Genomic DNA, 26020 nt, shown 5'->3' with positions numbered 1-26020 from the left:
CAACATATTTCTCTATAGTTTCCATAATTATATTACTTGAGGTTTTATACAAGCAAATCCCATATACAGAGATCTGATTTTGAAAGTAGTAGATTTTGAGATATTCCAGATTTCTATTCTCATATTTTCAGAAAAAGATACACCTACTTTAGACATGTTCCCTAACTGTTTAAAAATTAATATAACACAATTTTAGTCATATTCCTATCAAAACCATGCTCTTCTATCATAACAAAAAAGGCAGTATGTGTTAGATTTGGTTCAGATGAATTCAACACTCTTAAGTGAGTATGAAAAATATTCCTTACACAGTTTCAAAGCCTCCTCTTTTTTCTTATAAGGGCCCCAAATAAGAGTGAGTCCCTTCCAATCAATAAGAAAATAGCAGAAGTTTCACAGTGCAATTTTCAGTGTTCCATAAAGGCTTAGTGTGGCTTATCACCACACTTGAACCAAAAGTTTCTAATTTCTGGAGTTTCCTCTCTTACAAAAGAAAGAGGGGATAAAACAATAGATGCATAAGCCAGTTAAGTAATGCAAAAATCATTGCAAATCTCTTGGCACAATGAAAAGCAATGGCAAGCCCTTGATAAAGCATAGTAATTATTACTGTCATTATAGAACCCCAATGAGAGTCTAATCATTATCATGTATTCAGTGTTAACAGTAAGCCTATTTAGTTTTGCTAAACTGAAGTATTTTGATCTATCAAGTAAGGGTGACAAGTTTTGCCATATCTACTTCACAGAACTGTGTCAGATAAAATGTAGGAGAGTCACTTGGAAGCTATTATGAACCTGAGACAGAATTCAGGTGAGGTGGGCAGCTCTCAAAGTTTAGATATTCTGAAAGAGGGACGTGGACATTTCTTCCTGAAACAACTAAGGATAATATGTCCCATTTTATTGAATCAGAGTCCTCCAAGTTTAAAGGCCAGGCATATAAAATTTGAAAAATCTCTATAGGTATGTCTGGAGCTCATGAAAGTCACAGGACTTTTGCTCTCACTCAGTGACTGAGTGTTGGCTGCTCATTAGAATCCTCTGGGGAGCTTTACAAACTATGGATGCCTACAATCTAGCCCAGAGCAATTTAATCAGAATCTTTGGCAGCAGAGCTGTGGATCAGTAGAGGTAAGGGTTCATAGGTAGCATGCTAAAGGAGACAGACTTAATACATGGTTAGGCAGTCATTTTTCTCTTAGCTCCAAAGCCCATTCTTTTCTGTGTTGCTTCTTCATTGGCCTTAAAAAGTACCTGTCACCAGAAGTTGTTAAAAAGCATACAGTCTAAAAAGGTAAATTACTCTTTGCTCTGGAAATTCATGCTCAATTTACATTTGTTTTCGTTTCATAAATGGAGATGCGTTGGGGCTTTACAACTAATCTGTAATTATAAAAACTCAGGCATATTCATTGACAGTTGTGATCCTTGCATTCCAGAAAGAAACACAAGTTTTGAAGAAGTCACCAAAATAAACCTTCAAAACTTAAACCCTTTAGGAATATTGAAAATTATTCTAATAGCTTTAAAATAAGTAGATTCTCATCATATATTCAACAATGCATATAAAAAGGTTACTTCTTGGGAACCTAATTAAAGCATTTAGACAGTGAATGATAAACCACTGTATTACCTAAGGGAAAAGAAAGTAAATTTTTTAACTTAATGGTCCCCCAAAGAGAACTCTGTATCTGATATTTCAAAAGGCACCACTACTTGAATGTCTTGAAAGTACAAGAAATTGTTACAAAAGTTTAATAATAGATCCCTGCAATTTTAAAAACATGAATAAAAAAACCCAGTGGGAATGGGAATGGGAAGAGAAGGAAGTCAGTTTGAAAACCTGAGTGAAAGTTCACACTGTGAAGAGTTACAGAAAGTTTCACATACATTTTGCCATTTTTTTCAAACCAGTGGGTTCAGACTTCATATTAACACAGCTGCAATACTAGCGGCATGTCTATTAATACTGTCTGCTGACCTCAAAGACTGCAGTTGCCAGCTTGAGCTGATACTTGTAATGCAGGAAAATTGAAACCATAGAATTCACACATTAAATTTCTGGAAAGGCAGTTACCTAAGCAAAGTGTTAGAGGTTAGAGGCATCTCAGCTCTCTCCATATGTTGATAACTACTTGGTGGTGCAGGCCAGGAAATATTTTCTGACTCCTGGGCAAAATAATTTAATGAAGAAATGTAGCTCTTTCAAAAGAAGACGATTGATATTAGAGTGACATGGGGAAAAAAATTCAAACTATTGGTGGATATCAATTAGAAAAAAATATACTAGAGTAGAGCTTATTTATATAAAGCAATGAAGTTTTGCTTGGCCTATAATTCTAGTATTGACAATTAGCATATCAGTTCTTGGGGTAATGCTTGCCAGTCATTAGCTTATCCTGGTAAGTATTGCTAATATATCCATTTTGTTTATAAGGAAATTGAGAATGGATGTTCTATATATGTAATGATTTTATCATGTGTGGCTACCATGATGATTTTCAGGTGTACTTTACTTTTGGCCCAGAGAAAAGATTTATTAACATTTTAATAATAGCAATGATATAATATAAATGTGTGGATCTCAAACTTGAGCATACATCAGAATCATTGGGAAGGCTTGTTAAATCATTGATTTCTGGGGCCCGCATCTGTAATGTTTGGTTTAGTAAGTCCAGGTTGGGGCCAGAGGATTTGCATTTCTAACAAATTCCCAGCTGATGTTGGTCCTTGGACCACGCTTTGAGTAGCACTGCTATAAATAAAGGGACAGTTGAAGGAAAGCTAATAGAAACAATAGTTCTCATTTGTTGGGCACTAACTCTACATCTGGTCAGAATCTCATTTAAACCTGATGAGGAAACTGAAACCCAAAAGGGTCAAGAGACTATCTCAAAGATCTGTAGCAAGTGGTCAAGACAGGATTTGAATACAGTTTGTCTTACTCCCAAATCTCAGAATTTAACAAAAGACCTATAATAATTACTTTTCAATTTTCTACATTAGCTTGTTATTACTGATTAATACAAATTTCTTTTTCCTCTCTAAAAATGCATTTGCTAAACATGGGAAATATATAACATTGTATGTATATGACACATCAAATACTATTTCATTATGTATTTAATGTTAGATAATTCTCAACAATTGAATCAAGAAAGTATGTAGCACTGGCTCAAAATCACATATAGTAAACAGAACTTGATGTAATTTTGCTCAAATTCTTGCCATAACACTAAAAGAAATTATGGAAGGAATCATAAGTGAAGAAAACTGACACTAAAGCTAAATCTAATAAGCTTCTAATTGAGTTTTCAATTCTGGTATCTGGTGGAAGTGACATGAATAAGAAGGTAGAGCTGGATGAGAAGAAATAAATTAAATAATCTGGGCTCTAGATCATATTATAGTATAGACTGATTTCAAGAAATAAGGGACTGAGAAAAAGAAGGTAGCAGTTTCCTTTATGATTCCCTCACATGGATACAGAGGAAACTAATTTGAAAACTGATGGTGGCCATTCTCCAGCCCCTTGGTACCATCCTGTGAAGGAAACTGAAAATTTTTCTTTCTCCTTAAAAGTCTCAGGAGAATCTGAGGACAACACAGCTTAGATGTTTTAGTTTTCCTAAAATCCATGTCTTTAAAGTGTTGGAAGATCAAGATGTTAGGATGAAAGATGCCTAAATTGAAGCCTTTTGGATGGATGTTGTACAAATTCACTTGAATATCTGAGAAAGGTAACTAGTTACCACATCAGGTATGAAGTGATCCCTACCAGTCCCCCTTTCCCCCTCCCCCACACTCCCATATCAGCTAAAAAAAAAAATTGAACATGCCCTGATGGTACCTCATTTTAGGATGAAGGAAATTACAGACACACACAGTACAACTGAAATGGAGTAGAAGAGAATAACATGTTTATGTAATATATATTATATTTATAATATGATTGACAGTTCAAACCAGTATGTAAAATCTATATTATTTCATAAATAGTGTGGGGATCATTTCACTAAATACTTGGCAAAAGAATTAAGGTGGATTGTTGCTCACATGTCTAGGTTGTAGATTAATGTAGATTAATTAGATATTTGAATATTGTCAAATAAAAAACACAGTAAGAAAATAAAAGTTACAACTTAGGAATAGGCAATCTTTAAAGCATGATATTAATGGAGATAAAATACAGGAACAGTTTGATAGACTTTTTTCTCTAAAGCCTCATGACTTTTAGATCAATAAATTAAAACCAGCAAAAATATTAAAAATAAATTTGGGGAAATAATAAAAAATAGGAAGTTTAAGGTTGATATCTTTAACAGAGAACCTTTGCTTGTATTCATTTAGAATTATGAACAGACCAATAGAAATATGGACAAGGAATGTGGACAGACAATTCAAGTCCATCAATAAAAGAGACAAATGATTTATAAACATATGAAACTGTCCACAGCCTGTGCAGTTATCAAAGAAATGTCAATTAAGCAATGACTAAGCCTATTTAATTACTATGTATTGGTCCAGCTTGAAAATAATAAAATCCAGAAAATGGATAGTCTTTTCCACTTGTAATAGAAATATAAATTGTCACAACATGTTAGCTTTTGAATCTGCATGTCTATTCATTCAGTAATTTTAACTTATAGGCATTCACTACTAAGAATTTCATTACTGCCAAGGACAAAGATTTTACTACAAGGAAATATATTGATCACTATTTAAAATGAGGAAAATGAAAAAATAATTTATTTCAAATAAACATATTAATTTGTATGCATTCCTAAACTGTTATTTCATACAACTATTAAAATATCATTATAGGAGAGCCTTTAATGAATGGGAACATATTTTTGTATCTATTTAACTGAAAAGGAAAATTTCAAGGCAGTATGTACAGTATTACTCTGTGTGTATGCAAACAAATAGGCAGTTCATTTAAGATGGCAGACAGTCCATGAATTAATCATCTCACCCTCCTAAAGTCCTTTAAAATTGTGGTAAAAAATAAAAGGCCTGGATCAACAACACCTATTAAATGCATTAGTGAAAGAAGGAAAGGAAAGAAAGACACTAGCAAGACATTGTGTAAGAACAGTGAGCTTATCATATGCATGGACTGGGCAGTTGTGGAGGAGAGATTGAAAGGTTTAGAATGACTAGCCCAGAACTAAGAAGCATGGGTAGGATAGAGATTTGTGCTCACCATGGAGGTAATAAAAGGCCCACATATAGTATAAACAATCCACACTTTCCTCCCACCTCCCGTCATCCAGTGGCCCACAATCAGGCATTTTCTCCAAAGTAAAAATTAGACTGTTTCTGCTCTAAAAATTGAGTAAATGGTCTACGGTTTGTTTTGGTTTTAATAATTACTATGTACATATATAATTTAAAAGTAAAGCAACAGAAAACATCGTTTAGATTTGGTTTTGACGAATTCAGTCCCAAGGCTAGTAAGAGATTCTTCCACAGCTGTAGCCCCAATACTTGTTTTTTCTCTGTGACTCTTGAGCTCAAAATTCAGGGCCCTGAACTTGCCTTTTTTTACTTCAAATCTCCAATAAGGTCAACAGTTGCCAGCCTAATCCACAATCCATGTACTCTGTATTTTCATCCTGCAACAGTTAAAAAAACTTATAAAGACTTGTCTTTCATAGACACTTGTTCAGTATAGAGAAAGGGGGGATTTAAATTATAGGGAACAAAAAAGTAGTCCTTAAAAATGACTTTTCTGCAGCAATAATTGTACAGTGGGCAGTGCTAAATTGATTATAGAATCTAGTCTCCCTTCTGCCATAGTAATAGAGTTGCAGCTGAAGACAGAGCTGCTCAGAGCAGCTAGAAATTATATTTCCCAGCTTTCCTTGCAACTACATTCCCCAAGTGGAAGTAACTTGTCACCTTCAGGCCTGGGCTTTAAGTTACTGAATGAACATTTAGATTCCCCTGCTAGAATTTGTGGTTGATGGTTGAATTTTTTTGTCCTGGTCTTGTTTTATATTTTATAGAATGCTCTTATATTTTCTGGAACAAAGATGGAAACCATCACTGGCTTTCAGTGATAATGTAGCGTTTTCTCCAATATAACTTAACCATCTTTTGACCATTTCAGTAGGAAAGTACAGGAGAGAAACATTGAAAAGAATGTACTCAAATCAATATATTTTAACTTCAGGTTTCAGGAATGTATTTAAATTATCAAACGGAGATATGACCCATAAAAATTGAAAATATGCCGTGTTCAGTTATAAGTTATTTATGTTTATATATCACATTATTTATTAAATTAGTTTAAAATTAAGTTTTGAAAAATACAGTGTTGTATATGGGAAATATATACATTTATATATACATATGCACTATGAGATATATATATATGTGTCTGTACATATATATGTGTGTGTGTGCATATAACCTGAAGGGAAGAACATAAAATTCATTTTACATAAAGAGCAATTTTAGGTCATTTTTATTTTCTTTTGTATGCTTTTCTATATTTTGCAAGCTGATTTCAATTAATTGGTATTTATGTGAATTGAAAAAAAAGTGATTTAAACTGTATTAGCCTGTTTGGGATAATTAAGAAAAAATGTTATGACGTATCAATATCTGTAGATTTGCTTCTCAGAGAATCTAGCTTTAGCGAAGGATACAGTGAAAAACAGTTTAAATTAAGCTATTTAGCTCAGAGCAACAGATTGATTAACCTGTATTTGAAAATTAAAACTCTTCTTAACTTAAGGTATTTTCATGAGTAATACAAAAACAAATTTAAAAACTCAGAGGAGTGAAAAAAGATATTTTGCAAAGCCACAGTTAAAATACTGTCAATGTTATTGGACTTAAAGTCATAAATTACTAGCATTATTTGAATTACACCTTGATTTTATTTGTTCACTAATCTCCAGACTCTTACAAACAGACACTATTAGTTTGCTTTTCTTCTTACACAAGTCATATTTGGGAAATGAAGTCTTGTCTCTTTGAGGCAAACTTAACCAACCATGCGAAGTCAGTAAACCCTGAAGAGCAAATTACAATGAACAGTGTGTTAATGGGGAGTGATGATTGAGTCACACACTTTGCCCTGTGCGAGAAGTCAATTAAAACATCTAAATATAGCAGCCGGAATATAAAAGCCAGATGCAAGTAGCCCATGCAATGAAGGACACATAGCTGAAAAAAAGATGAAAATGTTTAGGAAGTAAACAGGAAGCACCTTTGAAAAGATATTTTGTTCAACCAATATTTTTTGGGAAGGGGGGGGCCACTTTTTTTTTCATTCACACTTTCTATCTACTTTGATAATTTGTTTCTATATTTTGTTTCTATATTTGTTTCTATAACTAATTTGTTTCTATAACAATTCCAGGTGATAAAATGTAGGTTTTTCTACACTTGGGAAGGATAGGAATGTTTTCCTTCATGCTAAATGTCCCGGCTCTTCTTTAAACCTTCACTGGCTCCATCCTAGCCCAGATGTCCCTGATGCCCACACATAACCTCACTTCTCTAAACTGCCCTGTCCTGGATCCACATATAAAGACTGAAATATTAGTAACTACTCTTCTCACTTGATTTGGTCTGGAAACCATCTTATTCATAATTGCCTTTCTTTGATACTTGACTACTAGTCCATGCATGGTACATGATAGGGATTTGATGAGAGTGTTACCTGTCTCCCTCCTCATACATTCTTCCATACATGGCTGGTAAGCTTAGTTAGCCATGCTGAACAGGTTCATAAGAGACAGATAAAGATGGATAAAAGGCAGTAGAGACATGAGACCTCACTGCGTGTCTATCTTGTTACCTTAGGTTCTATCTGTCGCCTAAGCTCATGGATCTGTCCTCAACACATGCATGAATTACCAAGAGCCCATGCTTGATATGTGTTTACTTAAGGTCTTTTTAGTTTTCATCTAGTGCTTTTGCTCATTGTTTCTAGATTTTTGACCCTGACCTTACATGTCAACTCTGGATACATAGCTCAGGCCTTCATTGAATTAACTCATGCAGGAGAGATTTTTGCTTTTCATTCCAAACCCCAAGCACACTCTTTTTCTCTTGTTCTAAATGACTGGATCCATGAAATCACAGTTGCAAATAAAAGATGTTCCTACTATCTTTGATCAGCTAGCCCAGTCTGCTTAGGCTCCCTGCCATGAAAGAGAATAGGATGCTCTCCTAATTTCAGTTTCTCCTTCCTTATTAATGAAATGGGCATCATTCAATATCAGAAAAAAAAAAAACGATGGTTGCTTAGAAATCCTCACACAGAATTCCATACAATTCCCTGGTGTGAATCCCCTCTTGAATACAGGTTGTAGTCCAGCACATACCTAATTGGGATATCACACATGGCCTTATTTAGTCATTTCCCCCATTTCTATTTCATGATACCTGACTGTAAATACTGATCCATTCTCACCTAGGCTGTCATCCATGCTTTGAAAATTACTTTAAAGATAATTTTATGTGATTTTTGTGCCTTAAATACTTCTACCCAGCAGTTGTAGTAACTCAAATTTCAAGATTTTAACTCTTCTAAGATTCACAGAATAATGAGATCTTTGTCTTCATATATTCCTGAAACCCATCCTTCTTTGATATTCCATACCATCTCCCTTTTCAAGTACTCTGTATATGAGACAAGCTCTTTATTACTTTGAGCCAAATCAGCTTCACTTTCACCTAAATATGAGGTAGAAAGCTCAGTGTTTAGAGTTGGAGAGGACATATGATGGTTTTAAAGCATGTGTGAACTACGCCCTCATCCCTTGGACCTGGGTGGGCTATTTGACAGCTTTAAATGATAGATTGTGCAGAAGTGTCACTCTGATTTCCAAGGCTGATTAGAAAAGGCCAGGAAGTTTCCCCAAGTATTCACTCATGGAGCCCAGAGCTGTCATGTTGGAAGTGTGGCCACTGTGCTGGGGAGGCTACATACAGCTGCCATCAAGACAGTACAGCTGAGTCTGCATTTTTGGCATCTCAGCCCAAGTGCCAGACCTATTAGCAAATAAATTTTCTTGGAAGGGGCTCTGTTGGCCCCCTGGTGTTATGTCAGTCAAGCATTCGAGGCACCTTGAGCTATTTAGTATCTGTTATGGACTGAATGTTTGTGTCCCCACAAAATGTGTATGTTGAAATCTAATGCCCAGTGTGGTGGTAGGTGGAACTGGGGAATCTTTGGGAGGTTAATAAGTCATAGGGTGAAACCCTCACAAATGAGACTGGTGAGCCCTTATAAGAAGAGGCCAGAGAGCTAGTCCTGCTTTCCACAGTGTGAAGCTACAACGAGACATCAGCCATCCACCACCTAAAAGAGGGCTCTCCCCAGAACATGACCCTGCTGGCACCCTGATGTCTGCCTTCCAGCCTCCAGAACTGTGAGAAATAAATCTCTGTTGTTGAGAAGCCACCCAGTTTATGGCTTTTTTTTCCTGTTGAACCTGAAGTAAGACACTATCTCAGCTAACATTATGGAGAAGAGAAGAGCCATTCCTATTGTGCTTTCTCCAAATCCCGACCCACAGAATCAAGGAGCATAATAAAATGTTTGTTGCCTTAGACAGCTAAGCTTTGGGGTGGCTTGTTGTGCTGTAATTGAAAACTGGAACAGAAGAGTAGAGCATATCTTGTTCCTCCATCTCATTTTACAGAAGATAAAATTAATGTTTGTCTTAAGCTTCCACAATTCTTTGACTTAAAAGATTTCATTACCAAACCAACCAGTCTTTGTGCTAATTCTTCCTTTTCCTGTGCATGAATGCTCTGATGTGTGACAAGTACAATGATGGTCAGTCATCTTCTTTGCTTTCCACCATGAATGATGCAGATTAGTACTGAATTTCCTTTCTAGGCAGCAATACTATTGTTCAATCAGCTGATCTAAAAACCCCAAGGCCTCTTATAACACCTGGCAACTTCCACTTTTTATCCTAATAAATGTCTTATTATTTCTAAATCACTATTTCAGCCTGTTGAAATTTTTTTCTGAATTTTCATCTTTTAGGAAATAGATTCAACAATCTACAAACTAACTGTTACCTTGACATTTAAAAATAATAAATGTCCATGTCTTCATTTTAGTGGCTCTCTGCTGTTTACAGTTAGTCATGAATTTTCCATCTTATTTATATAAGGAAAAAAATCTTTGAAGGCAAGCATATGCAGCAAATTGAACCAGCATGTAAGCACATAATTGGAAATCTATAGCAGAAAGTTCCTCTTACATTATTTCATTTCTTCCTAGCACTAACATGATGAGGAAGATATCATTAAAGAAGAAACTGAAGCGTGGAGCTAAAGTAAATACAACAAGGTGGGATTTAAGCAAAAGGCCTGCCTTCCTGTCTCCTGTGCACCACAGCCCCAGAGTAGGACACTCAGAAGGGAGCAGTGATGACCGTGTCCAACACCTGTGTCCCTAAGTCAAGACCCACCCAAGGTAACTGACCAGAGTTTGGCTGTGCATTTTTTCTGGGAAACTGCTAAGAAGGTTGGGAACAAAAGTTATTTTCAGTCATGGCAACAAAGCTAAACACATTTTATATAAATAACTCAGAAGAACTTGTTCCAGGAAAATATAGTGGGCAAGGAAAATAACTCACACTAAAAGAGTGACGTACTACTTAGTTAATTATGAAAGAATGACTTTGAAGAGAGGTTAAGGATAACAAGTTAATGCAAAAACAATTTACATTGAGTTGGTGATATGCGGTTGTGTGTGGTGAGGCAGAAATGTTACTCAGGCCATGAATGTAAGCATAGTTCTGGAAATAAGACATAAAGCCACCAAGTGATAAAAGTCATTATCTCTGTTCTCTCAACTGGCTTCTTCCTTTGCATCTTGACGCTGATTAATTGCATCCCTCCCTCACAGAGTTACCTGGAAAGAGACACAGGCATAAACCTCAATTTCTCCCTTTCCACTCTTTACTTCTTTAACTAGATAGAAGGCATTTTGATTCTGCTGACTGAAATATTCAAATATATATTGCCTTCTTTCCAGCCTCACTACCACCGCCTTAAATCAGGCCAGCTTTCTCTCTCCACTCCTCAATAATAGTAATCCCAAATGTTCTTCTCGTCTCTCCACTTCAGTCCAGGTGCCAAGCTGCCACGGTAATTTTCTGAAACAAACATCCACTCAGTCATTCTAATACTGATTCTAATTACTGATTCTAATACTTCACAGTGTGGCACACACCATGCCACACACTAGTATAAAAGTGAACAAGACCCATTTCCCACCCTCAAAAAGCTAACAGTCTAGTGGCTGTTCAGAAGAGTGTATTACTGCAACATGAAAGTTAATAATGTCGAGAAAGGTATGATGACATGGAAACACATCGAAATGAAATGAAATCTACTTTTGGGATAGTTACTCCCTGTTGAAATGATAAATGTTGCTCTAACACTAACTTTAACCTTAAGATACAGTCCAGATTACTTAATAGTATTTGCATTTATTTTCATAGATAAATTGTAATCCATCAAACCTGTATTTGAGATCTAGTTCTAGTCAATAAAACACAGTGCTGGTTTTTTTGGGATATTCTTTCACCAGCAATGATTTAAATTAAAGATGTCAGTTCAACTAAAAGCAGCATCCAGCTATTTCACTTAATTTTTAAACTTCTCAATTTTGATTGTTAGAGGTGAAGTCTTAGTCTCACAGTTTTGGAAAGCGAAAGCCTGAAGTTTGCACACTACTTGCTCATTCTCCCCAAGTGAATGATCTGAAGGTGGTTCAGTTATTGTACATGACATTCATAGACAAGACCTTTAACGTCCCCAAGACAAGGAATTGCCTCTATTTTTAAACATTCTATAACATTCCTTTTCATTCTAAATTTTCCTTTAGGTCTCTTTTAATTCATTTCCACTTTGGGGTTGTTTTTCTGCTCCTTTTGACAATTTTGTTATAAAATAAATCTCTTCTCTGGTTAAAAAAAACTTTAAAAGTTAAAAAAACATCATATAAGAGAAGAGGCCTTAGGAAGAAAGATTGTTTCTAGCCCATCTCCAGCTCAGCTAAAGCTCACAGCAGTACAAAAAAGATACAGACTGTGGAGCCAGGCATGCTTCCTGCCTCTGTTTGCTGGTCTTGCCCCCCACATGCTCTCTCCTTGTTCTAAGCTATTGTTTCCTCATCTGAAAAATGGGAATAATAGTGCAGCCTGGCCCTGACAGTCTTGGGGCTTTCTTGAAATTTAACATTCTGTTAGACTCCTAGGGCATATACATACCAATATAAAATGGCATAGACATAAAGGAAAATATGTAAATACTACCTTATCTTATGTTTTCATACGTAAGTAACTAATGTCCTACTAGATTTTTTCAAAGCCATTTTCAAAGAGAAATGATATTCCTGTTTTATTTCCCTCAATTTCGGTTTGTTAACCACTTGAGAGTGGCTCACAGGAGCAGGAGAGGAGAGCAGTGATTTGGGGTGAGATGTTAATGCTCAATCAGCAACAGAAGACCTCAGTATATCCTGGATATTGACTGCAAAGCACTATTGAATCAGAAAAGTGTCATAGTAAAATTAAGTGTTTTTGTAACTTAGGGAGATTTCCTGCAGATGATTATATCTTCTAGTTGTGGATTAGGTAATAAGGCACTGAATTTCTAGCTCATATAATAGTTGAAAAAATTGAAGACACTTATATGTCAACTACCTACCATAGTATCTTGACCAAGATGAACACTCAATAAAGGTTTGTTTTCCCTGCTTTGTTGGCCAGAAAACTGGTATTTGTCTTTTTATCAACAACTTGGTCTCAGGCCAATATAGAGTGTTTCAGACACCATTAAAATCTTCTTGTAATTCAAGGATAGATTCACATGTAATTGGCCCACAACTCACTTCAGGTTTATAAAAACTACCTTGCTCAAATCTCCCTCAGTTTTTTTCCTTTTTGTTTTTTTGTTTTTGTGTGTGATGATTTTGCTTCAGGCTGGCCCAGGGCTTACATATATCATAGATTTAATTTCCACATGGGCGTTACATACATAGCTTCAGCATTTTGCTAAAAGAGCTGTTGAACCACAAACAGCCGGATGCAGTGTTCTGAGCATTCCGTTAAGAGGATTGTACAGATAGTATAGATCTGGTTAATGTAATAGGTCCACAGATATTCACTGGAACAAATACAGGAATAAATAAATAATAGATACTAAAATAATCATATGTTTAAATAAATGGAAGTACTGAAAAGTGGCTAACATTGTATGTTTGCCCATGGTGATGAACTTCTTCAGATTAAACCTTTAATAGGCTAATGAGGGTGAGACATGGAGGTGCGTAGCCCTCATGTTCGGTGTGCCCCAGGGCTGCTTCAGCTCCTCTGGCCCTGGGCCCCACGCCTGGGAGTACACAGGCAGCAGAATCTCCATAGGTCCTTCCCTGTGAGAGTCGCCAGACTTAACTCAGCCTTTTGTCCGTTCTTCCTCTAGTTTTCCTTCAGAATATACTTAAAACCCAGTCATTACATTGGAGAGTTATCTCACCATTGAGTTATTTCTGCTCTCTTGCTGTTTTATCAGTCCCTGACTGATGACTAGACATCATTAGCACCTTTTTCTCTGTTTGTTTTAATACCTTGCTCCCTCAAATCACATCTGTTCCTTTTGTCTCACCACTGCAGATTAGTATGGATTGAATCTGTATTTGTCATTCTTTCTCATATCTGGTCTTAGTGTCATTGCCTTGAATGATTTTTTGAAGATCAACCCTAGTAACTCTCAGTTTTTTCTCATCTCCAAGTGGGACATCCAAGTGTGGGGGATCCAAGTGGGCTGAGAAGCACCGCTGTACCATTTCTATAAATTTTGGACTATTCTCACTTCAAAATACTCTTATGAAAATAAGCCTAAATCAAAATGGTGAAGCAATCCAAAGATATTGGCAAATTGAGCATAAAGCAATCTAGCTGAGAAATTATATCCAATTATGCTTGCTTTAAATACAAATATGAATGCTCATTAGCTGGATATCTACTTGACAATTATGCACCATCATTGCAGGAAAATTTTAATTTCTTGTTACTAAAATCTGTGTATTTGCTTGTGTTTTTGTCCCTCAAATAATCTGTTAGTACTCAGAATTCAAGTATTCACTGATTGTCTACAGTATGCAAAGTGCTGTGCTTTGTACTGTACTTTGTAGCTAAAGGCCCAAAGGATAGGTTCTGTGGGTTTTATTTCTATTTTGTTTATTTGCTTATTAGATTGTTTTCCTCATTAACTATTTAAACAAAAGGACAGCAGTCTTAACTGTAGAGTTCACTGAAATATCTTCAGATCCTAGAACAGTGGCCTGAATGTAGATGTTCACAAAATGTTTGTTCCATCATATTTTATAGAGATGGAGTACTGAGTCCAGGGATGAGGGGATCACCAGGTCTAAATTAATCAAACTTAGACTGACATTAATCAGAGCCCATCTCTGAAAACCTTCAAATGTGTTAGTGAAACGTCTAAAACCTCAGAAGATCTTAGGGCTTGGAAGGAAAGTTTTACCAGGTCTGCCTCCACACATCCCCAAGAATACTGTATTGAGGGCATCTTTCTGAGATTCAGGAGAGATACTAGGTTTCTGTGGATTCAGGATAGTAGGAAGTCATGAAAACTGAGCCTATTCTCATAGAGACCAGGTAGTAAACTAAGCTCCAGGTTAAAACTGCATGGTCTAAGGGAGAAGACACAAATGTTCCTACAGACTCACAAATAACATATGGCGATACCACCACCACCTTCTTGAGAGTAGGCCACATTTACTAACACACTCCCCAAGAACAGAGAACAGAAAGAGAAAAACAGTACTGTACTGAGGAGAAATCTGGAAACCATTACCTTGACCAAGTGCTCGCCTCTGATATCACCAGTGGTTAGTCATGTCGGTACCCCTGATACAATGCGGTGTGGAGAAGGCTGCCACTTCACATCTGCTGTATTCTTCCCAGAAGTTTGAAATCAGGCAAAAAAGCAGATAAACCCAAATTAAGGAACATTCTAAAAGTATTAAGCAGTACTCCTCAAAATTGTGAAGGTCATGAGAAACAAAGAAAGTCTGAGACATTGTCAGAATTTTTTATTTCATAACTATGGGTGACTAAAATATTTTCATTATTAAGTATTAAAAATATGCCAAATGGGAGTTTCAATGCATGGGTTATTTCTCAGATAGTCTGGTGGGGTAAAATTTAATAGTCTGATGGGGAAAAGATGGGTATAATATGGTCCCAGGGGCATATTTTCTTCTGAGAGGACCTTCGAGTTGGCAACTCTCAGAGACTGTTATATTTAATACAATTACATAGAATTGAAAGATAGCCACCTTCATTTCTGTTCCATCTTGATAAAAATCAATGAAGACTTTCTTAGGAAGATTACAGAGAATAAGAAACTTCTTATGAATATTACAGTGATCCCTCTCCATTACATATTTGAATCCATCATAATTTTTTAAAAATTGTGAATCAAAAAAATCTTTATTTTTGTCTTCGATTGTTTCAGAAGGTTTTATCTAACTCAAACTTAGAGACTTTCACATTCTTCATGTGCAAAAGTAGTCTAGGCTATACTTGAGAATGAAATGAAAAGTCCATTTTTTTGTGTGCCCTAAAGGAATGAGCCTGCTGAGGGAGAAAAAATAACAGCTGTATGGTGAAGTGTTAAGCAGACTTTGCTTCCACCTTGTTAAGAGCAGTGGAAGGTTACTGTGGCCATGGCTTCATTAGCGAGCAACCTCACCTTGTTGACTGTGTATTATCTTTTGATTCCCCCTGTGGATCTTTGCTTCCCTTTATTTTCTTCCATAAGACAGCTGCTGTTGAATCTCAGAGAGAACCAAATCCTGTAATGCCCTGCCCAGTACACAACCAGCTTATGCTCCTAAGAGCCAAAACAAGCACAGAGAAGTACTCCTCCACATTGCAACAAAAGTGGTGCTAGTAAAATGTAAACTAAAAAATGTAAACTAAAAACCTACTACAGGACCCTTTTGTCACTTACAAAAAAAAAGCAGTGTCAAGAAGTTCTTATAAAGAGGAAAGTTTTCAAATGTTTATGGTTTTCTCCATAAAATGACTAAGATAGTAACACTGTTTCTCTTCAGAATTATTTAAATAACATTCTTTCAACTCTTTGATTACTTGGGAAAAGTCTGAATTAGATACTATCTAAAAAAAAATCTTCAAAATAGTAGTGAAGACCTGAATATTCTTGAAAACAAATAAAGATCCTTAAAAGACTTTAAAGACAGCTAAAATTATGCCATAGTTTACTAGAATTACCAATCATGAAATCACTTTAACTAAATGACATTGCTATCTTGAACTCTACCAAATTGCTTCCAGCCAAATCATTCCTAGTTAAATGACACAATATCCAACAAAAAACAGTGAGTAACAAAAAGCAAAGAATGAAGAATTTAAGAACTTCATTTTATGGAAATATATAAGAGTTTGATTTTTAATAGAAGCAATATCTGACAGGTTAGATATTTCAAAATATATTGAATGGATTAATTTAAAATAAAATGAAAGACATCCCATAAATCAGGGTAAAAATAAATAAAGTTATAAATGTAAAGATAAGGTGTGGTAAAAAGGTCCATGGTATTATGATATCCTGGTTTCTTAGAACAGACTTAACAGACTTTTAAATGGGTTCCTGCTGCTTCCTTGATCCCTGTAATCTATTCCCAACCCAGCATCCAGAATGCTTCTTTTAAAACTTGAAATCATGTCACTCTTGTGATCAAAATTCCCAAATGGATTTCCATCTCTTTTGGTGTAAAAGCTGAAGTCCTTCCAATGGTTTCTGCCTCCCTGGTGCCTCTGTCACCTCTTCTCTTACTTTTCCCAATCCTTTTTTTACTCCAACTATACTGGCCTTGTAATCACAGAAATTTGTCAAGAAACCTTGAGTTTATCAAGAAAGCTTCTGCCTCAGGGCCTTTGTCTTTTCTGTTCCATCTTCCTGGAACACACTTCCCACAGATGTACAAGTGTTTGCTCTCTTACCTTGCTGATGCCTCTGCCCAGATGTCATCTCCAAGAGGACTTCTCTGATTACACTCTCACAGTTCACTCCTTTGGAACTCAGTCTTTTTTCTTGCTTCATTTTTCCACCCAGCCAATAGGATGTAAGGTAGGACATAAGAGATTACCAGCATAATCTCTCATCTCCATCTTCTACTATGATCTTCCTTACTAAAATCTAACAACAGTGATTTTGTTATTCTTCAGACATATCAAGCTTATCCATGCCTCAAAGCCTTTGCACTTGCTATTCTTCATGCTTCATTTCCTCATCCACGCTTATTGCCTTTCATTGGTCTGGACTTTGCCTAAATGTCCTCCTTAGAGATGCCCTTCTGTTTGAGTAAGACTGCCTTACTTACCATTGCTCCATCCCTATTCTTGGCCAGTTTGCCCTTGTGTATTACCTTCACAGGTCTTAACATGACTTGAAATTTCATGATCACTTTCACTTATTTATGATCTGTCTCTTGTATTAGAAAGTAAGTCCATAAAGGTAGGAAACTTGTCTTATTCAAAGTTGTATCCCCACTATAGACAGTGCCTGATACAGAGTAGGTGTTAAAAATATATTTGTTTAATGATCATGTATAGAAGGGAAGGAATAAAGGAAACAATTTTTAAAATATGATTTCTCTGAGATGAAAGACATCTTTAGCTGTAAGCAAGAAAAACCCAAGTCTAGCTGCTTAAACCAGTAAGAGGTTTATGTTTAATTGTAACTTCAGGTCCAGAAGCAGACTATTACCAGTTGATGTAGCTTGTTCAAAGATAGCTGTTGCCTCTCCATGTAGTAAGTCTGTATTCTCGAATTATTCTAGGATGAGAATATTCAAAGTGAAGAGCACATGCAGGATGAGTCTCCTGTGTTTATAAGGAAGATGATAACATTCCTGAATGTCCGAATCAGTACACTTTTATTAACATCCCATTTGCCAAAACTGTATCACTCTGTCTCAGGGCCACCACTATTTTCAAGAGAGCTTTCAAAATTTAATTTTTAATTTGGGTTAAATATAATGTGGATTCTATTAATAATAAAAAAGAGGAGGTTGGATATTGAGTAGACAACCAGCAGGGTTGGCCACAGGAGTCCAGACTTAACTATTTTAAAACAACCCCAAATTTCAGCAAATGAGTATTAAGTTATTGTCACAGGTTTTATTAAATGGGGACATGGGTGAGTATATTTTAAATTCTAAGAGTCAAGGAATATGATTTCTGATATAACTTCTAGCAGTATTTGCTCTGGGAACTTGAGAGTGTGACCTATTCTTTCTGATCCTCAGAAGTTTCATGTCCGAAATGATGACTTTTTTATGCTTTACTGAGTTTACAGTAAGCTGTGAGAATCAACTGACTAAGTACAAAGGCATTTGAAATTATGTTAGATAGATCATGCCTGTAACACATTTTATTTCCTTTTTCATTTGGAACGGGCATAATTTTTTTCCCAGATATTATACTGTCAATGGGGCAAGTGCCAGAATTTTTATACAGGTGAAAGTTGGTTATAAAATGTTCTTTTTACTTTACCTCTCTGGGATCCCAAAATGCTCTAATTTTATATTAAATTCTATTCGATATAGCAGAGTATTTCAATCTGACTAGCACATATCAAATAAGCCAGCATCTTAAAACTCTTAACTTATTCTCTAACCATCCTCAGTTTGATGTATGTTAAAGCAAAATTCCTAATCACACAGGAAAATGAGACAAAATATCTTCATAAACATCTATGCAATGATTGACTGTACATTGGTATTGTATTTTGCCCAATTCAGATTAGGATGTGGCTTCTTTGAAGAGTTTGCTAATAGAAAATTTATAGATGCCACATCAGAAATCCTTGCCATTCAGCCTGTCCAGTAACTTGGAAGGTTCACAAATAAAGTCAGATCTCTGGGCTCTGAATTTGTGTCCAAAAGCACTTTGCCCCAAGAAAGCAGAACATCCTCTGTGTGATGCTTCTCTGCAAGAAAAGAATTGCTTCCTGCCTACAACTGGGCTTACGTTTCAAGGATAATTCTTTCAAATGTGTTATTCCAAATGTGTTATTTTCTTCGTTGGATGAAGGCTCTTCTACTGAATCTATTGCCCTCCATAGGATATTACTTAGCATTTGAAGTTATATAATTTTTATTACCCTAGGTTTTCTCTAGAATTAGTCTCTCTCCATGGCCATTTTGTGTTCATCCAAAGAGATGAGACCTCCTGTCTGTCATTAATATTTATTCTCAGTAAAAGTTTTGGCATGATTTTACATATCTTTGTCATCATAAAACATGAGCTTCCCGTGTGTATGTAGGCATCATAAGGTATCTGTCTGTTCATGGGACTATAAGAGTTGCTTCCTGAAGACCATCCTTCTTCCCTTCTCTTCCATTTGTTTTCTTCAGACACATCCTCTAAGTTGGCACAAGATATCAACTCTGTTTCAGCAGAGGTCAAGTAACTGTGCCTTTAACAAGACAAAATGTTTATTTAGAATTTACGTATCTGTAACTAAAAGGCCAAGTTCCTTCATTTTTCACATGGAGGAATATGGCTTGCTAGGATCCCAGTCCATGAGGAGAAAGAGTAAAACTGAAGGTCATACTGCTTCCTTGTAAGGATGAGGCCCAAAAGTTACACACATCATTTCATACGTTTGGCTCAAACCTGGTGTCAGCACCGTCCCAACCTAGAAGATAGGCAGAGAAATACTGGCTACATCTGCAAGCCAGGTAACTCAGCTAACACTGGGGACAGTTAGTGCCACAGCAGGATTACTCGTGACTCAGAATCAGCACTTTGGTTATTAATGTTACTTTGATTTCAGTTACCTCTGTTTAAAAAGGTTCATTCATTTGAATCCTTTATAAAGGTCGGAAAATAATGAATGAAAAGTAAAGGAACACCATATAATCAACTGTACCATTTATAAAAGCAATTAGCCCTAGGAAAAGTTTTCAGCAGCTTCCTGATAATATATGGTTCTAATTATAGTGTGGTCCAGATGGGAACTATCAGTTTCCCTACACAAACTTATTAAGACAGGAAAGGGTATGAGGAATCTGTCTGTTCTTGCCTCTCACTCATGGTCCAGGTTCTGTTAGTTGAGTGTGTCCCTGAATTTCAGTGAAGCAACCACTTCCTTATCCCATGATGGTTAATGGGTTACTAACTCAAATCAGACTTTGTACTTCTTTGGATCCAGGTTGACATATAATTGATCCATTTCACTCTTTCTGTCTCTATTATCGTAAGTCCATGTTTGAAATAGGAAATATATATTAACTACATTGTCATAGTTACCATTATTATTTTCCACACAGATAACAAGCATATGAATATAAATTCAAGGGCTTTCAGACATCTAGCTATCTTCTACTGCATCAGTACTATAGTGGCTGCTACAGAAAGTTTTCTTGTCTCTGTGCTCTTTCAGGCAGATATATTTATGCCAAATCTAGAAGATGAAATAACATCAGGCCTGGGAGATATTTGGAAATCTTTTCCTCATTACTTTGAGGTCCTTTCAATTGATATTTCTTGTATCTCAGCAGTAGGGTAGAATATGCTTTTGATGACTAACATTATATACTGGAAGAATTCATTGTATAACTGTAATGACATTAGAGGAAAGTGAATCACTATCAATAAACAGAATCATAGATACACAGTTATGCATACATTATATACCACAGAATTGCTACAACCTAAGTGAAAGACAAATAAATGATGGACATAAGATGTTTAGAAAATTTGAGATGAAATAAAATGTATTCCCTGTTTTCTAAATTTCTGGGAAGTTTCAGAAGATTGGAAGTATTTTGAGAGTTCCTTCATTAAAAAGACAACTACTTATTAAAGTAGTTACACAAGGACTACACTCTGGAAAGATTTTGGTTATTGTCTTCCGTTATTTTAGACATTGTTATGACCACCTCTGGGAACTTTAGATCACACCTGGAAAATACATAATCCCCCATCTACAGAGAATAGCAACTCAAAGAAGCAGCCTATGTACCAGGTAGCAGAGTTGGTCTCATTTTCAAGAGTTAAAAGGAGCTTTAATTCTACTGTAGTGGAAGCAATGACAAGAACATAGATGGAACTTATAGCAGATGTACAAGGAGTCTGTGGAGATACTGAGTACTGTAGCAAAGTTTGGATCCAATTCTCCATGAGGCCCCTGTTATTAGAGGCTCTAGAGGTTATCAAGTATGACATGCAGAAGGCTTGCTCATTTGAAACACTACTGGGAGGGATTACCTCTCATCACGTCATTGCATGGCTCTCTCAGAAGCCAACATGCTCTGTCATTCCTAGTTGTGGTTGCTCAGAGAACAACACTCTCAAATTTAATCCATTTTCTATTTACTACAGCCACTGATTATCTCCTCTAGATTTAGAAAAAACAGCTGTGATACTTTTCTTGATGAACAAGATTAAAATCCCCAGAGGTCTTTATCATTTTCACTACCTTCTTTGCTCTTAAACTGGCTTATTTGTCACATCGACTGAAATTCCCTGCCATTTGTTGAAATTTTGAGCACTATTTCAGTGTTCCAATTATTTTTAAGTGAAAATATTCTCACTTCCTACAGATTACACACTCCCATGCTTCAAATTCATTGCAGCACATTTCTTTATAAAGTTGATAAACAATTTTGAACTCCACATTATGCCTTGCATGTCACAAAGCTGCAGCTGTAAGCTGCAACATTAAAATGTGAGCTGAGAGTCTTCATCAGAACAAACAAGGTCATCATCAAATAACTGCTAAGACTAAGTTCATTTTTATCACTTGCTAAATTGCTGTATCTGTTGAGTTGAAGGGAAAATCCAATATGACATTTTTAGAGAGCTCACAGTCAATGCAGTATTGTAGCTAGTGGGCACTGCTGCTTTCTATAGAAAATGAAACCAGATATATCCATTTGTTCAATGTGTATTGAAGACCTACTGTTCATTTGCCAGGCATTGTTCTATGCATTAGGGATATAGACAAGAGTAAACCACAATCCCTGCTTGCAAAGATTTTACAGTTCATTTAGGGAAATGGACAAGTAATATGTAAGTTTTGAATGAATGAAAGTCCATTTATAAATATCAAATCTTAAAAAGGAAAGTATGTAATTATGTTTGTTTAACAATATCTATAATATTTAAAAATCTGCCAAAGACATCCCCAAAGTTTCCATTGTACGTTATCTGAATTACTGACTAAGATTTTAGAAAATAAAAATTAAATATCTGTGGCAGGGAAAAAATAACAAAAGTATGCATGCTGGATATCGGACTTCCACCCTTAAGATGAATCTTCCCTTTTCCCATTATAGATCATTTTATAGAGTCTTTCTGAGATGTACCATTCACTGAAGAGCTTGAAGAAGAGAGAACAAAATGTTTTTACAGGCTCTGTAATGTATGTGTCTACATAAAACATGTGAGAGCCTCACTATACCCTCCAAAAAGTCCTTTCTCTCTCATTGTAGCCACTTTTACAAAAGCTTTGATTTACATAGTAAAGCCCTAGAAATCAGATTGTATTAAAACCAACATATATAATGTGTCACATATAATGAACTTAGTGACACTTTAGTCAAACAGCATTTGATTCAACAAATTTTCATTCAGATAGTCTTCTGTGTTTTGTTTAATGGGATTTTGAACTATAAATGAGAAATATTTAATTATTCTTTCACTTCTAATTTCCCTTTAGGTCCTTTCTTAACATGGACATTATACTACTTTGTTCCCTGTGGACATTTCTGAACAAATACTTTGTAAAGAAACAAGATGCTTTTTACTGGAATGTGGGGAGGTAATGTGATCTCCCTCATTACATGTCAGGTGGGAAACACTAGAAAGACTCAACTGACCTTCATTTTAGGAGCAAGGAAAGAGGGGGCCCTTTCCCTCCACAGACCTAAATACAGCCAATAACCTGGTCCTTTGGACTTCCTTTCTCCTGTTTCTTGACTCTATCCTTCTTCCATCCTCACCTTCTTTCAGTTGCAGTGATTAGCCTCTTTATCCTAATCATTAGGCCTGTAACATCTTTTCCTCACCTCCATTAAATCTCCTTCCCCAGCCCCAAACATTTCTCTCTTCCAATTTAGTATTTTTTGCTGGATTCCCATTGACTATAAATTTGAGTAAAATCTCTTCCTAGTGGCTTTGAGGCCCTTCACAAAAATTCCTGAGCAAACCCTGTCACTCACTAGACCCTAAACTAGACTCCCACATGAGACATACAGATTGGTTCTCAGATACTAGACTATTTGACCATTATTATGGCTACTTTATTCTCTTTCCACCCTGTAACTCCCATGCAGGGGAGGAAATCCTGCGGCAAAATACCTTGGAAACTGAAATCAGTCAAAGGGAGAAATAAAGTGGGAGAAACTCGTTTCTTGCTTACAAGCAGTCATCCACTTCTGCTCATCCATCTGTTCACCTGTGTCTCTTGCGACCCGGATGCAGAAGAAAGGGCCCCTACCTAGCCTCGCTGGTCCAGATATGCCCTTGCTCCCCCTTGTAATTACCTATTGATATGGATATGGACTATTTCTCTCCACCCCTTGGAAACACCTATTGATATGGAGATACACTAAGGCCAGGCAAGAGATTCTGGAAATGTTACAATTTTATCCACACCCCCCATCAAATATCTGCATAAAATGCCAATTACACCTCTTAGAAATCTCAACTTCTTTTCTTTTAAAATAAAGAGTTTTATAAGCCAATCTTAGAATAAAAAATTCAATCAAATAGTTATCAAATCATTGTTTTGTGTGTGTTTTTTTTTTTTTGCTAACTCAACATTTCTGAAGTTATTGCTATGGAACCAGACAAAAAAATTCCCTAGCAATATATGAGATGTGTCTCTGACCAGAAGCAATCATTCAGTGAGTTTTAATAATCACATTTATAATACGGTGGGTATCTGCTTTCAATTTATTTAATTACTAGAACTATAGTGGCAACCTTCATTTACTTAACAAGGAGTTTTATAGAAATTGGTCAGGAAGTACTAGACAGCTGCCATGTATCAATCAGGAAGCCATGGGAATTGAGGAAGTTACTGAGAGAATGTGATTGCCAGTTGACCCAAGAGCCAGACCTAGGCAATCAGAGGTGCCTTACCATCTCCCCTATCCTTGGAATGTACATTCTGCTCACCATTCCTATACTAGGAAGTATTTCAGGGACACAACCTTGACAAGGTAAGGTGGTGTTGAGATTGTCTGGCCTGAGTATGTGTCTGAACCCCCTTAAGGTCCCTACCTAAAGTTTTAAGATTCTGGTAGGCAGGTGCTGAAATCTACTTGTCTTTCAACTGTACAAAACGTGCCTTATGTAAGTTCACTTGCTTATTAAGCCTGACACCTACCAGTCTGGAGTCGTTTGCCTCTTTCTTGAATCTCTCCTTGCCCTCTGTGTACAGGGGCATTTCAGCCTTCCCCCTTGAAGCTCCCAAGGTTTCAGAACAACAACAGGCAAGTCCTGTGTGTCTTTCCAGACAAGGAGCAATGCCAACAGAGTTAGGCCAACACAGTTTCCTTAGGTTCAGACCAACTGGCTGGTCCAAGGTCCAGTGTCCTTTGATGGCAGTTGAGGAACATGGTGGTAGGCAAATATTGCACAGAACTTGTGATTCAGGCTTGGGCACTCAGGGTATGGATTGGAAGGATGATGAAACAGTTCTGGGCAACAAGGAGCAGAGGCAGCACAGGCATCTGAACAATAGGGGTGAAGTTCCGAGAGCAGTTATGGAAGGTGAGGCAAGAGGTTCTATTTCATTCTTCTCTGTACTCCCTTCCAGTCTCAGAGCCTGCAGCCGCTGCTTGCAGGATGGGTAGGATTGCTGGACAGCAGCCAGGCTTCCCACACAGGAGCAGCATTTCAATGTCCACCATGACTTCTTAGGCCCAAGATTAGAAAGAAGACTAGTGAGTCACCAGTGTCACCTTCCATATCAACATTTTGAAAAATTTTGCTAATCTTTAATTCATCATCATCCTATCTCTCCATCAGTTGATTTCAGTTCCAGAGCTTTCCTGATCATATTGCTTTCAATTTCTTTCAAACTTCAACTTAACTCTTTGCTTTTAGGCAAAAAGGCCTGAAAAAAATCCAGTTGAACTTTTAGTAGCAGGTACCTCTGGGCAACAAACTGATCTGACTCTCAGTGGTATGGAGTGCACTTGACTGAAATGCACAGAGATCACATATGGCTGCACCTTCACTGCAAGTAGGGTAGCGGGTGTCTATACAAAGGTAAGGCTGACTGCAGAAACCCTAAAAATGAGCCACACGTGTGCAACTAACAAAACAACATCTCTCAGAGAAACACCTGTGTCCTTTTCTCTTTGAATCATGTTATGGAGATTATTTTCTTTCTCTAAAGCAAAAAAATGTCCAACAACAACAAAAAAAGAAACAACATGGTATGTTCATGTTCTTTTTTGAAATGTCATGTACTTTAAATTCAGCCTAACAGACCACCTTGATAATGGTTTCAAGATTGGTCAAAGCAGGTGGGTCATAAAGACCAATGGTCACAAGCTTAGAAGCAAGGTGTAAGGAGGAATGAGTTAAAAACTATACACCTCTCAGCAGGCCATGCTCAGAAGGCATAGACTAAAGGTTTTTGATGAGTAGATTTATATTTCTCTGTGGAAGAAAGTATACCTAGCATAGTCATACAGTTATTGACAATGTGAACACTCACCATATCATCATTATTTCTATCTATAGTTTATATATGAAGATCTATTTCATGCATGTAATATTTACATAAATTCCAAATAATAAATTCCCAAAACATAAATTCCAATAATTAAATCAGCATTTAGGTGACTAGGAGAGAAAAAAACACGTAATCAGCCACCAATACATACAAATTATGTCCATCATATTGGTAATTTTTTGAGTGATTTGTACTCGCTTTCCAAAAACTCT

At 36.4% G+C, this 26020-nt stretch overlaps 1 protein-coding gene across 1 annotated transcript in view; it reads right to left on the bottom strand.

Annotated features, from left to right (window-relative positions):
* The window catches only part of LOC108399196 (uncharacterized protein C2orf78-like), a 39468-nt gene extending 22321 nt beyond the window's left edge, over positions 1-17147 (bottom strand). The window contains exon 1 of the mRNA XM_073216173.1: positions 17048-17147. Within this exon, the coding sequence (XP_073072274.1) occupies positions 17048-17147 (100 nt within the window). The remainder of the gene's footprint in view (positions 1-17047) is intronic.
* Positions 17148-26020: the final 8873 nt, after the last annotated feature.

Source organism: Manis javanica, chromosome 1 (genome assembly GCF_040802235.1).
Source record: "Manis javanica isolate MJ-LG chromosome 1, MJ_LKY, whole genome shotgun sequence".
Taxonomy (NCBI): domain Eukaryota; kingdom Metazoa; phylum Chordata; class Mammalia; order Pholidota; family Manidae; genus Manis; species Manis javanica.
Note: the sequence above shows the minus strand (reverse complement) of the source record. Positions and strands in the feature narration are given on the sequence as shown.